The following is a 13,336-nucleotide window of genomic DNA, read 5'->3' on the forward strand; positions in this document are numbered from 1 at the left end:
ACATTTGGAGGCCCCCCTGTAGTAACTCTAAGGACCCCCTAGGGGTCCCGGACCACCTGTTGAAGACCCCTGGTATACTGTATCTGAGACACCTATTCTAGCTGAAAAAATGATAATACAAAACAATTATGACACTGTTTAAAGGACAATGGGTTTACGTCTAACTCGACAACACTTTCATGGACTGGATGTTTTGGATACTTCAGATACGCTGAATGATGAAATCGAGGTAATATATTTCGTCGTTGTCGGGCAGAAACCTCGTATCTCCAAGTTTCAAATTCGTATGTTCTTTCGCAAAGCAAAGCCCTGCTTCATCGCACAAGGCCGTCGCACAAAAGTAGTGAAAACAGCAGATCTACAAGCACACAACGCCTCGCGGTGCGAGGCGTTGTGTGCTTGTAGATCGGCTGTTTTCACTAGTTTAAATCATTTTATCATTTTAAAAATGATAAATACAAAACAAACGGTTTTGGACATACAAAGTTTCCACCCGACAACGACGATCTATTTATTCATTTATTTCAAAAATGTTCTTTTTTTGGGGAATAGAACTCCTCGTTTTTATTATTCTCTGTCCATTCTCGAACATACAGTCCGACATTCCAACTCACTTTACGTGTGTGTTTGAGTAGTGCTTGTTTGGTACACTGCAACGTGTCATGATTAGCATACATATAGGAATGCTAGTATAAGTTCATCCTTGTCCTCATGAATCCAATATGGCTGCTTCTGGACTGTCAAAATACTGACCGCTCCCCCTCCGTAACTCAGGGTACCGGGGAAAGCTTTAATCCGGGAAACACAAACAAAACAGCGTTTGTGTGCTCTCACGGCTCGACGAAATGTACGCGGTACGTCACCTGGTTCCCGTTGTCCCATGCGTACAGCAGCTTCTCCTTGGGGTTGTAGTCGATCTGGGTGGTGAAGGCGTACTCGTTGGTGAAGGGCAGCCGCGGCACGGCCTCCGTGTTGGTGTGGGTGTCGAACGCGTACCTCACCTCGCCCTCCTTCTGGTTGTACGTGTCCACGGCGTACAGCACGCCGCAGATGATGAAGCAGTTGCCGTACGAGTTCCGGCGCAGGCCCGTCCGCCACGTGGTCTCCTTCTTGGTGGACAGGTCGCCGGGGTCCAGCTTGCTGATGATGATCACCTCCTGCTGGGAGTAGTCGTAGTCCATGGCCGGGTAGATCACCCACAGGCCGCTCTCGTCCACGGCGAAGTCGATGTCGGAGTGGCCGCGCCACTTCCACGGCGTGGTGTCCTCGTAGACCACGTCGTGCAGCAGCGTCCAGGCGGCCACGTAGCGCATGCGCAGGTCGTACTTGATGATGTTCTTGGTGAAGGCGCGGTTGTAGTAGAAGGCGCCGTTGTAGACCACGTGGCCCGTGCCGATCCAGTTGTACGGCAGCTTGAAGAGGTTGCTCCAGCGCCCTGTGTTGACAACAAGAAACGGTATTAGGGCATAATCGTCTGATCGCAATTATTTTACATAATCGCGTTTATTTGACATAATCACGATTATTTGTCATGATCGTCATAATCGTTTCCATGTTGAAAAATGTTCATATCTTCTTTTTTAAAGTAAAAATTTGTGGAAATAGCAGATCTACAAGCTCACAGCGTGTCGCATCGCAACGCGTTGTTTCCACTATCAATGTTCTTTTTTAAGTATAAAGTTGTCAAATATGTCTGTAATTTCTTTGTATATTTAGGTTATGTGTCATATCTAACATGTGCAACTTCAAAGCCTAAAAGCCAGACAGAAATGTGATTGTCAACGACAAAAACACAATTACATTGTTAATCTTAATTATTTGAGTGACAATTAATCATCATGTAGAATGTCATAATCGTGACAGCCCTAAACAGTATTGGGTGTGTGTTAGCTTTATCCTGTATATCAAGGGGTCTTCCAATACTTTCAGGCCAAGGACCCCTTAGCTGAGAGAGAGATGAAGCAGGGACCCCCTCTACATAATTGTATAAATGTGTGACGGAGATTCTCATCGATTTCTTAGACTTGTTTGACACTTGACCACTTAAAATATTAAATCGTCGATACTTAGCAAATTTGACCTTTCACACTGTACTTGGTCTGCTCTTTTTTTACCTCTACACCAAACCTATTTGCCAAAAATACCTGATTTACAAGCTCACAACGCCTCGCAGCGCGAGGCGTTGTGAGCTTGTAGATCTGCTATTTTTGGCTAAAGTTCTCCTCAGAATAGGGATGCAAGGGTTCAAGTTGTTCATTTAAAATAACGATCCCATCGCACAAGGATTTGGCGGGCCCCCGCTGTAGTAACTCTGAGGACCCCCTAGGGGTCCCCGGACCCCCTGTTGAAGACCCCCGCTGTATATTATGACAAGTTGGATACATCCTGCCGTATGTGTCCCACACTGACATAATACCATGTATGTTTGGATAGTCCCAGACTGTGTACACAATGGCTTTCATGTGATAGGGACATGGTTTTCTTAGCGATTTAACCGCTGAACAAACAGATAGCGTGTTACAGTAAGTTGTCGTATTCTAATCACATCCTTTCGACCATCCTATAGGTTGTCTGACAACCAGGGCCGTCACAAGGGGGGGGTGGGGGGGTGTGGGGGGGGTGGGACTGAGTTAGGGCCCAAGGTGGAGGGGCCTTAATTATGTTATACTTTAGCTATTGAAAAATAGCAGATATACAAGCTCGCAGCGCGGCACCGAGTGCCGCGCTGCGAGCTTGTAGATCTGCTATTTTTGAAAAGTCGTGAAAATGTGAGCAAATCTTTGAATATTATGTACTTTTTAAGCGAACATCTGTAACTAAAGTTTTGCTTCTGGGGGGGTCCCTGGAACTAAATATTTTGAGATGGGGGTCCGTGGCCAAATACATATCATCTTGGGGGTCCTTGACATTAAAAGGTTTGAACACCACTGACATAGAAACATAGGTTTTTTTGAAAAACCTTAGAAGGATTTTCACGATGTTTCAAAAATAGCAGATCTACAAGCTCGCAGCGCGGCACTCGGTGCCGCGCTGCGAGCTTGTATATCTGCTATTTTTCAATAGTTAAAGCACAAAACGTGAGCGAATCCTTGTACCCCCAGGGCCCCGGATTTGGTGCGACACCCCTGCCGACAACAGGAAGTAGTAATTTGTGTAATGGAAAGAAAGCCTTGTGATGGACAAAAGCAAGCGCGGTTGCAGTGCACCTCCAGCCCTCCCTCCCGCCCCCCGTCCCGGGCCCAGCCGACGCTACTAATCCGCCTCCGCTGTGCCCAGTTCAAAGGAAAAGGCCAGAGCACACATGTCAACCACAGCAAGCATCAGAGCTACTCAACAAGATACCTACTCATCCGCACAGGGCTGCCTGCAGGGGTGTCAACACCGAATTCTGGGCCCTGGGTACAAGGATTCACTCCCATTTTGTGCTTTAACTATTGAGAAATAGCAGATATACAAGCTCACAGCGCGGCACCAAGTGCAGCGCTCCGAGCTTGTAGATCTGCTATTTTGGAAAAATCGTGAAAATTTGTGCAGTCTGAATATTTCAAATCCTTCTAAGTTTTTTTTTTTTTTAAACTAAGTTTCTATGTGAGTGGTGCTCAAATATTTTCATGTGAAGGACCCCCAAAATGATATGTATTTGGCCACGGACCCCCATCTCAAAATATTGAATTCCAGGGAGTAGGGACCCCCCCCAGACGCAAAATTTTAGTTACAAATGTTACATATATTCAAAGATGTGCACACATTTTCACGACTTTTCAAAAATAGCGGATCTACAAGCTCGCAGCGCGGCACTCGGTGCCGCGCTGTGAGCTTGTATATCTGCTATTTTTCAAATAGCTAAAGACAGGCGCCCCTCCACCTTGGGCCCTAGTAACTCAGTCCCACTTCCCCCCCTTGTGACGCCCCTGCAGGGCTGTGAACTCACCACCCTGCTGGATATGAAAGGAAAGAGACCCATGCAGGGTGTCTCCTCGCATGCAAGTGCATTTAGAGAGCCCGATTGTCCAAACTCATCTAGATCAACAAGTCCAGGTCCCATGAGGCGGAGATCGTCTCAGCATCTCTTACAGGAGGGTAATCCTATTCCTCCAGTCCGGTTTTACGTGCAGAAAGAGTCGTATTTTTCCCACCCACCGCTGTGAAGCAACCCAAGGCCTGCATTCCGCGAGGGCACATCAGTCTCCCAGAGGTTACCGACTCCTCAACATTAATTAACGTCAAGCGACGCTTACAGACAACACGGGGAAATGCAAGCTAAACGAACCGACCGACACGCACCTTGCTGGAAGTTCTCCAGGTTGCGGAACTCCACGAGGTTGTTGCCGTAGTAGTAGTTGGTGACGTAGATCTTGGAGTCCTTGGCCAGGGGATCTTTCATCCAGGCGCCTTCGTTACGCCCGTAGCTGTGTTTCTTCTCCGGCTGCTCGATGGATGCCAGAGTCCCCTCGCAGTCTAGGATCTTCCCTGCCAAGGAGACACAGACCAAAACAACTGAACAACTTGGTGGAGGAGGAGGCCTGGCTTGCATTAACTTCCGTATGAGTTTTGAACAACAATTTCACAGTCCCGCAGACCTTGGCCATGCAACCCGGGCTCTTATCTGGTACTAAATGGCTGATTACTACTGCACTCTCTGCTTAGAATGTACGATCTCTGCCACCCAGGTGGGAATTCCTTGACTACTTCCCTTAAAACATGAAGCTCGCTGGCCTCCTTCAAAACTGCCCAGAAAACTCACCTTTCAGGAGGCCAGAGAAGGAGGTAGTTATCACTTCTCCCATAGACAGGTGAGAAGTGAGCACCCCCCCTCTTACCTCAGCCCACCCCCTTGTTTCCCCTACCTTGTACATATAGCATTTTCATAACTGCGATGCTTTTTGAATGTTTTCTTTTTTTGCTTGCTATTTGTTTGTTTGTCCATGAATTGAATACCAACTTCCGACATAAAAAAGACTGCATTTAAAAGGATTTATTTGGGATGCTCCTTGTAGGCAGGGTGTTTAACTGTACTTGTACTGTACTACATGTTTTATTGTATTGACTATACTTGTACTGTTCTCCATTTTTGTCTAATAAAATACTCAATCAATTCTCAAATCTCAGTAGTGGACTGTATCGGGACGGCTGAACAAATGCAGCTTACCTGCTCTGTGTAGAATGGGCCTGCTGTTGTTGTCAGAGTTGTCCAGGAGCAGCACGATGGTCGGAGCCGGCCTCTCCCGCCCTGCCGCGGTGGTGGTGGCCGTGGAGGTGGTGGTGGTGGTGGGTGGGGTAGTCGTGGAGGTCGTGGTCGCCGCAGTGGCGGTGGTGGTGACGGCGACGGGAGGCGTGGTGGTGTCAGCCGTGGGCGCGGCCGCCGTGACCTCGAATGTTTCCAGGACCGTTTCGGGGCCTTCGTCCTCCGATTGGCTCTCCTTGGCGTGGTGGGCGGTGTGTGCTTTGGCAGCGTGGTCTGGGAAAGGGGGAGGGGGGGAGAGGAAATAAGGAGTCAGGCCAGGGAAATTAATCCATTCAGAACGGGTACACTTTATAGTGTATCATTATTTTATGCTTTAACTATTGAAAAATAGCAGATATACAAGCTCACAGCGCGGCACCGAGTGCCGCGCTGCGAGCTTGTAGATCTGCTATTTTTAAAAAAATTTGAAAATTTGAATTTTGACCCGATTCTATAAGTGTCTTTTGAATCCTTCTAAGGGTTTTTGGAAAAACCTATGTTTCTATGTCAGCAATCTGGCCAGCCATCGTCAAAGAAAAGGTCCTTTTCACTCAACTGGAGCTCAGTTGGTCTTTTCTTGAGAGACTACTATGTCAGTGGTTCTCAAACGTTTTCATGTGAAGGACCCCCAAACTAATATGTATTTGGCCACGGACCCCCATCTCAAAATATCTAGTTCCAGGGACCACCCAGAAGCAAAATTTGAGTTACAAACGTTCGCTTTGAAAATACATATATTCAAAGATTTGCACACATTTTCACGACTTTTTCAAAAATAGCAGATCTACAAGCTTGCAGCGCGGCACTCGGTGCCGCGCTGCAAGCTTGTATATCTGCTATTTTTCACTGGTTAAAGCATTCAATAATTCGAGGCCTGTAAATGGGTTAAATGTAAAGTGGAAATCTAAAACTCAGACACTCCTAAGCTGTGTTTGCCCTGGTTGCTTGCTCATTTCAATATAAATCTGATGGTCAAACAGGGTCAGACGCTGTTGTTTCTCTAAAGGGGGAGAAAGAATTCATGCACAGTTAAAGGTGTTTATAATGCGTTCTCAAAATACAAGGAGTAAAGAATTTACTCCCCCTCCTCAAAAAAATCACACCCGTGTGAACTGAGCGGTGGTTTACCCACCTCATAGATCATGTGTACCGATTTTTGTGACATTTGAAGAAAATATGTAGGAAAAGGAGCAAAAAGTGTGTTTTGGAGAAAATTCAAGATGGCGGAAAATCTATCCTGGCGCAAATGGGCGTGGCCTATATGGGGAGATGCGTCTTGACCCAAGGAATCCAGGGAAAAAAGAATTTTAATTTTCCGATCTACGGTTCAAGAGTTACGGGGCAAAACGCAAAGTGGGCCGTTATAGTGCCACCATGAGGCCGAGTGATGTAATTATTTTTGGATTCATTCTTAAAATCATTATGAATCTCCTCTCCGAGGTTTGAAACTGTAGCTCCTATGGTTTACGAGAGAAAAATACTTGAAAGTGATTTCTTGCATTGTCCCATTATAAGTCAATGGGGACAATTAAGCATAGTTTTTTGCCGATTACGTCGGCATGGTAAGGCGGATCGGAACGAAAGGTAATAGCACACCATTCCCAGCCGAGCCGCACATTTTGATGTATATATTGCGCGAGTGGCGTAAATGGTGCGGCACTAGTTACGCGCCGAAGTTTAGGCTACATACAGACAGACACGGACGGACGGACGGAGACCCACACACACGGCCACGTATAGGAGCGTTGTGACCACCGCTCAAAAAGGAACGGCTCCCCATTGTTCATTTCAAAGAGCCGCTCAATCGACTCGATTCGTTTGCGAACGTCCTACCTCTAGTATAGTGGTTCTCAACCTGTGGGTCGGGACCCCCACTTCTAGTCGGCCACCTGGCCAACTCGGGAACAATGTAAATAGGGAATGAATGCCCCGCCCTTTAATGCAAACCCCATTATACCTGTTGTCATAGGATCCGTTTTGACCATCTGTTTGCGTGTGTCCATTTATGCCCATATATGGAGTTATCTGTAGGACCCGTATTGACCATCTGTTTGCCTGTGTCCATTTATGCTCATATATGGAGATATCTGTATCTGTCTGTCTGCATCCATGTTATGCCCATATATGGAGATCTCTGTATCTGTTTGTCTGTGTCCCTTTATGCCCATTATGGAGATCTCTGTATCTGTCTGTGCCTCCGACTGTGTTGCAGACACAGTGCCGGTTCCCCCTTTAATGCAAACCCCATTATACCTGTTGTCATAGGACCCGTTTTGACCATCTGCTTGCATTTATCCACTTATGCCCATATATGGAGATCTCTGCAGACACAGTACCGGTTCCGGAAAACTCTGATGTCAGACATCAGCTCCGCATACGGGCATCCATTGTATGCCCATATATGGAGATCTCTGTGAATGCAAACCCCATTATACCTGTTGTCATAAGACCCCCAGTCAAAATATCATTATTTTGGGGGTCGTGGCCTGAAAAGGTTGAGAACCACTGCTCTAGTATGAGCCACACTATCAGGAGGAGAGAGACATTATTACCCTGTAACGTTTCAGAACTTCCACATCAAAGGCAAAGCATTAGCTATGCAACACAGAGACCATGCCAACTTCCTTTGGCCTTCTGTCTCTCCCCTCCTGTTACCCAGCCGCTCCTGCTGCCTTTCCTATTCGCATGCAGAATTCCACAACCCCTCCTGGTCTCATCCCCGGCTGCGAAGAGAGCAGAGGCGTCAATTGGGTATGGCAAGCTATGGCAGCTGCCATACCTTGGTTACAGGGGGAAATAATAAAATGCACACGCGAAGGCGCGTGTGCAAGACACCAGTCATGTTGCCATACCTTAGCTTTTTCTGAACTGACGCTGCTGGAAGAGAGAGAGAGAGACGCTAAGCACAGGGGTGTCGCACCAAATTCTGGGCCCTGGGTACAAGGATTCACTGCGGGCCCCCCCATGAGCGCATTATTACGCGTTATTTTGTGCTTTAACTATTGAAAAATAGCAGATCTACAAGCTCCGCGCTGCGTGCTTGTAGATCTGCTATTTTTGAGAGAAATCTTGAAAATATGTGTCTTTGAATATTTCAACATCCTTCTAAGGTTTTTTTTTTTTTTTAAACCTATATGTCAGTGGTGCTCAGTCTTCTTCATGTGAAGGACCCCCAAAATTATATGTATTTGGCCACGGACCTCCATCTCAAAATATTTAGTTCCAGGGACCCCCGCCCCCCCCCCCCCCCCCCCCCCCCAGCAAAATTTGAGCTACAAATGTTCGCTTAAAAAATACATATATTCCAAAGATTTGCACACATTTTCACGACTTTTCAAAAACAGCAAAACTACAAGCTCGCAGCGCGGCGGCACTCGGTGCCGCGCTGTGAGCTTGTATATCTGCTATTTTTCAATAGCTAAAGAATAAGATAATTAAGGCCCCCTCCACTGTGGGCCCTAGTAACTCCGTGTCCCCCCCCCCCCTTGTGACGCCCCTGGCTAAGCCACATGGAGGACAGTGTCAACAGAGGGACAGCCTGTTCTCTCTCTCTCTCTCTCTCCCTCGCCCTCTCGTCTGCGCTCTCTCTCTCTCTCTGTTCCTCATGCTCTGACTTCCTGCGCTGCCAGACAGATGTGTGGGGATTAGACGGCAGCAGTGCATCTGGCCAACATGCCTTCTCCTGCGAGACTTCGAGAGAACTACCTGGCCGCCAGGATCTGATGAGCATCGTACTGTAGGAACCAGGCACGTGCACACATATTAGACATCAAAGGGGGGCTCGAGCCCCTGCCCTTTTATCCATCTGTAAAAAGTGCCCTCTCTCTAGACCAGGGTTCCCCAATAGGCAGCCCGCGGGCCATTTGCGGCCCGCGCGGGGCTACTGTCTGGCCCACACCAACCCCAGTAATAATGGTGGTATACCGTAAGAGCAGCAACAACACTAGTATGTCGTTGTCGGCTGGAAATCTCGTATCTCCAAATTTGTACGTTCTTTCGTGAATCATACAAGGCCGGCGCCTTAGTGAAAACAGCAGATCTACAAGCACACAACGCCTCGTTGTGTAGATTGGCTGTTTTAACTAGTTTAAATAATTAAAAAAATTATAAATTCAAAACGAACGGTTTTGGACTTACAAGATTTTCACCCGACAACGACGATATCTGAACTGTTGTTGGAGTAGCAGGAACGCCACCGTCGCCCCCTGCAATGTTGTGGCCCTCGGCTTGGCACCCTAGACATAATTCGGCCCTTGGGGAAAACTAATTGGGGAACCCTGCTCTAGACCATGAATGCAGTTTTTACTATGGTGAAAGAAACGCAAACACCCCTCTTTCCATGCCATACCTGAAGGCAGCATTCAAGAGAATTGCCTTGTCCGAACTCTCCTGAACTTGAATGCTGCATAATTATGTTGAAAGAATTGCTCTCTCTGTGTAGAAATCCATGCCGTTACGCCACATCTCCAGTATTGACCTGATTATGCTTAGTTCAGTGTGGTACCAAGCACCAAAAATAGCCGACCTCCGAGCTCACAACGTGTCGTGTTGTGAGCTTGGAGGTCTGCTATTTTCGATACTCCCACCCAAAAGGCCCTTTTGGAAATTTCAGCCCCTGCCTCTCTAACATTCTCTGCACTTCACTGGTAGGTAGGAACAACACTCTGGAGAAGATCTTCCGAGACAGCTGGAAACAGATAGCACTGTATCAGTGTATATATAGCATATCCTTACGTAAGAATCTGACCAGCCTCTTGAAAAAGCTTTAATCTCCATTTTATGGATGCATTAGTCTCCACCTTACAGTTACTCTCTGTCTAACAGATGCTGTCTGAGATTATGGAAATGCAGCCAAATCGCTTCGGCGCCCTTTACAAAGAGCTGGCTTGGATCCGCTGGAGTTTAGTTTGGCTGGCCGGGCAGGCACAGCAGAACACGCGGTGTGACAGCGGCTATGCGCGTGTGCCCTGTGCAAACGCAGCATACCTATTCACTCAACTAGACTTAAAGAGGATTGGAAGGAGTCAGGAAATGTTTTGTCAGCTTTCATCTGCTGGCGTTGACGAGGGTCCCCGTTACATTGTGTGTGAGGAGTGAGACCGAGGCATGTCATGGGCCGTGGCGGCATTCCATTGAGGCAAGCATTCCATTATCTCAATGTATTCTGTCAATAAAAGATTTTGGATTTCCTGTCCCGCTGAATATGCACCGACACGGCGCGATCCGGCAGCAAGCGGAGCTGCTTTGTTTAAAACAACACAGGAATAAATCTCGTATTAAAGGGTGATCTGCCATGCCACACGGCAGCAGATTCCTGTTCTCGTTTCCTCTCGCTATAGAAAAAGTGCAAAAAAAAAAGTACGTAACAGATTTGCGGTCTCGCTCCCCTCCGCACACACTCTGGAAATGTTTACAGGACACTCTGTTGGAAATGAAATCAATCCAATAAAGCGCTCGATTGCCTCCCACTCGCAAAGACAGACATCCTCTGTCTCGCACCGCTGCTGATCTAGCAGGACGGGATGAGGATCATATCAATCATATCATTTGAATCACTTTGAATGATATTAATACGATTTATTAGGACAGCACAAAGATGATCTCACACCCACACACACGCACACACACACACACACACACACGAGGGAGGGTGCAAACGCAGTTTAAAGAGGCAGTGCCATAGTTTTGTACTTTTTCTGGTTTTCATGTGTCTAGGAGGTTGACAGTACTTCATTAGACCCCCTAGTGTGGTTGTTATGAGCAATTATGTACAGAGTAACGAAGTCATGACGTGACTCGCTCATCCCCCGGTTCCAAGGAAGTAATTCTCTATGGAGAATAACATTGAGTCATCTTAAAATCGTCTCATATAACCATTGCGGTCCAAAAATAAACAAACGGTCTTTGCGATATTATCGGCGAGGTGGCTCTGTGTGGTTTATGATAGTCAGTCACTCATATTTGATAAAGCCTTTGATAAATTACGTCACACTTCGCTACTCTATTCCCTTTGTACTTGGGGTTTCTTCCTGGAGGCTGACACCTTGTGGGTCAAAAGTGCCGATCCAAAAACACAGATAAAATGACATCATATAATCATCTGTGGGTGTGGCTAACTTCAGCTGGGTCACCACCCACCATGACAACCAGGCATACTTAATGAACTGGTGGGTGTGGCCACATAAAAACCTAATTTGAACTCTTTTTGTAAACTTTCTTGGAAAACAATCTTCCTTCTAGTATAATCATAATACATGATAATCATGTTTTAGGGGGGAAAAAAGCATGGCACTTCATCTTAAGTGAAAACAGAATGTTATTTTTCTTTTCTCTTTGTTTGGGGAGGTAGTGGGGGTATCTCACCTTTTCCACCAGTGTCCACCTTGTAGTAGGTGATGCCCCTCACCACGCCCGGCTGGTTGCCCACCACCACCTTGGCCTTGGCTGTGGGGACGGGCTTGACGGCTTTACCGGGCTTCACCAGCTCCTTCTTGGGCTTTATGACCTTCTCCTTGGGCAGCTTGGGAGGAGGCTTTTTGTTGGCCACTTTTACGGCCTCCTTGGTTTTCCCATCACCGGTGTGCTGTGAACGTTGACATTTGGCCTGCGTCAGTGACGGCGTCAATATTGGCGTGTGGATGGGTGTTTAATTGTGTGCTTGTGTGAAAGTGGTTGCGTTTTATGTGTGTGTGCACATCATTTGTAAGTCTGTGCGCACACAGCAGGATCAAAACATTGGTAATGCGATGCTTTGCAAGAACAGTGTGCAAGACTTGTAGGCTCGTTTGGCCTTTTCTACCAACTGTATGTCTAGACAGTTGTACTAAATTGGTTTGGGACGTCGCTATAGAATGTTTGATTTGTATAGATGCAGTGTTTCAGGGGACGTTTTAGTCTGGTCCAGTTTCTACCACTTTCTAGGAATCCACATGCAATACTTTATTTTAACAACCGTGAAAAATGAGTTTCAGTGTAAAACAAGATAAGCACTTGCACACCTGCACTCAGGATTTATGGTATGAAAGCAATGCACATTATGGGCTACTATCAGAGTTATTAGTCATCTTAAGACTTTTGACATAGTTTTTGAGGATAGTATCACCTGTTCATTTGAGATTTTAAAATGTTGACTCTTCATAGAGATATTCGCCCCAATATGAACAAATACTGAAACCCAAAACAGTTCTATGGGCCACTTCTCGACATCTGAACTACAATGCTTTAATGCAGTGGTTCTCGACCTTTTCAGGCCGCTATACCCCCAAAATAATCATATCATTTAACTGAGGACCCCCCACACCCTGACAAGCACTAAGAGTTGAAGCATTACATTTTGTCTAACATGGTTCTATTGTGAAAATAGCCGATCTACATGCTCACAACGCCTCGCAACGCGAGGCGTTGTGAGCATGTAGATCGGCTATTTTCCAAAATTCCTGCCTCTAATATTTGACAATTTGGCCAATGTTTAATTTGTCATTTTATAGGTAGGCCTATTAAAAAGTCCTTAAATTGTCACTTTAGAAATGTGCATAAACCCTCTATATACTTAAACTTTATGTTGGTTTCTTTAACTGTAAACAACGTGGTTAATCATCTGGGGACCCCACAAAACAGTTTGGCCACAGGTTGAGAACCACTGCTTTAACGTTAAGGTACAAACAATCGGTTAACGTTTTGTCTTTTTGACACGTCTTCTTCAGAGACCCCCCACCCCCCCACCTGTTTGAGGGAGGGGTGGCTGAAGCGCGAGTGATTCATTCAACAGTGTAAACAGTGAAACCCCTTCCAATACACATTGGTGACCACCAACCAACCTGGGCTTTGGTGTCGGTGGCGTCCTTCTGGAGCAGCTGCAGGCTCAGGCTGGAGATCTCCTTCTTGATGCCCAGCATGATGTTGGAGTAGTTCTCGTACCTCTTGAACTGGTTGGTCAGGGTCGTCATGCTGTCTCGGACAAAGTCGTTCTCGCGCGTGAGGTTCGTCTTGATCGTCTGCCAAAGCGACAAAATGCATTCTCAGTCAGATTACAGTCGTATGCAATTGTGTTTTGGGGTTTTCTTTTCAGGGCGGACGGTCATTTATTGACGTCACATGTTCGCGCGCCTTTAG

The 13,336-nt window shown here is 46.6% G+C and overlaps 1 protein-coding gene across 1 annotated transcript in view; it reads right to left on the bottom strand.

Annotated features, from left to right (window-relative positions):
• Nucleotides 1-554: 554 nt before the first annotated feature.
• LOC308296109 (olfactomedin-like protein 2A) overlaps nucleotides 555-13,336 on the bottom strand; it is a 35,486-nt gene continuing 22,704 nt past the window's right edge. Inside the window, exons 4-8 of the mRNA XM_080739238.1 lie at nucleotides 13,042-13,218; nucleotides 11,588-11,807; nucleotides 5,150-5,458; nucleotides 4,285-4,470; nucleotides 555-1,435 (exon numbers count right to left, since the gene is read on the bottom strand). Coding sequence (XP_080595364.1) covers nucleotides 831-1,435; nucleotides 4,285-4,470; nucleotides 5,150-5,458; nucleotides 11,588-11,807; nucleotides 13,042-13,218 — 1,497 coding nt within the window. The 3' untranslated portion in view covers nucleotides 555-830. The remainder of the gene's footprint in view (nucleotides 1,436-4,284; nucleotides 4,471-5,149; nucleotides 5,459-11,587; nucleotides 11,808-13,041; nucleotides 13,219-13,336) is intronic.

Source organism: Nannobrachium achirus, assembly GCF_963921795.1.
Source record: "Nannobrachium achirus genome assembly, chromosome: 12".
Taxonomy (NCBI): Eukaryota; Metazoa; Chordata; class Actinopteri; order Myctophiformes; family Myctophidae; genus Nannobrachium; species Nannobrachium achirus.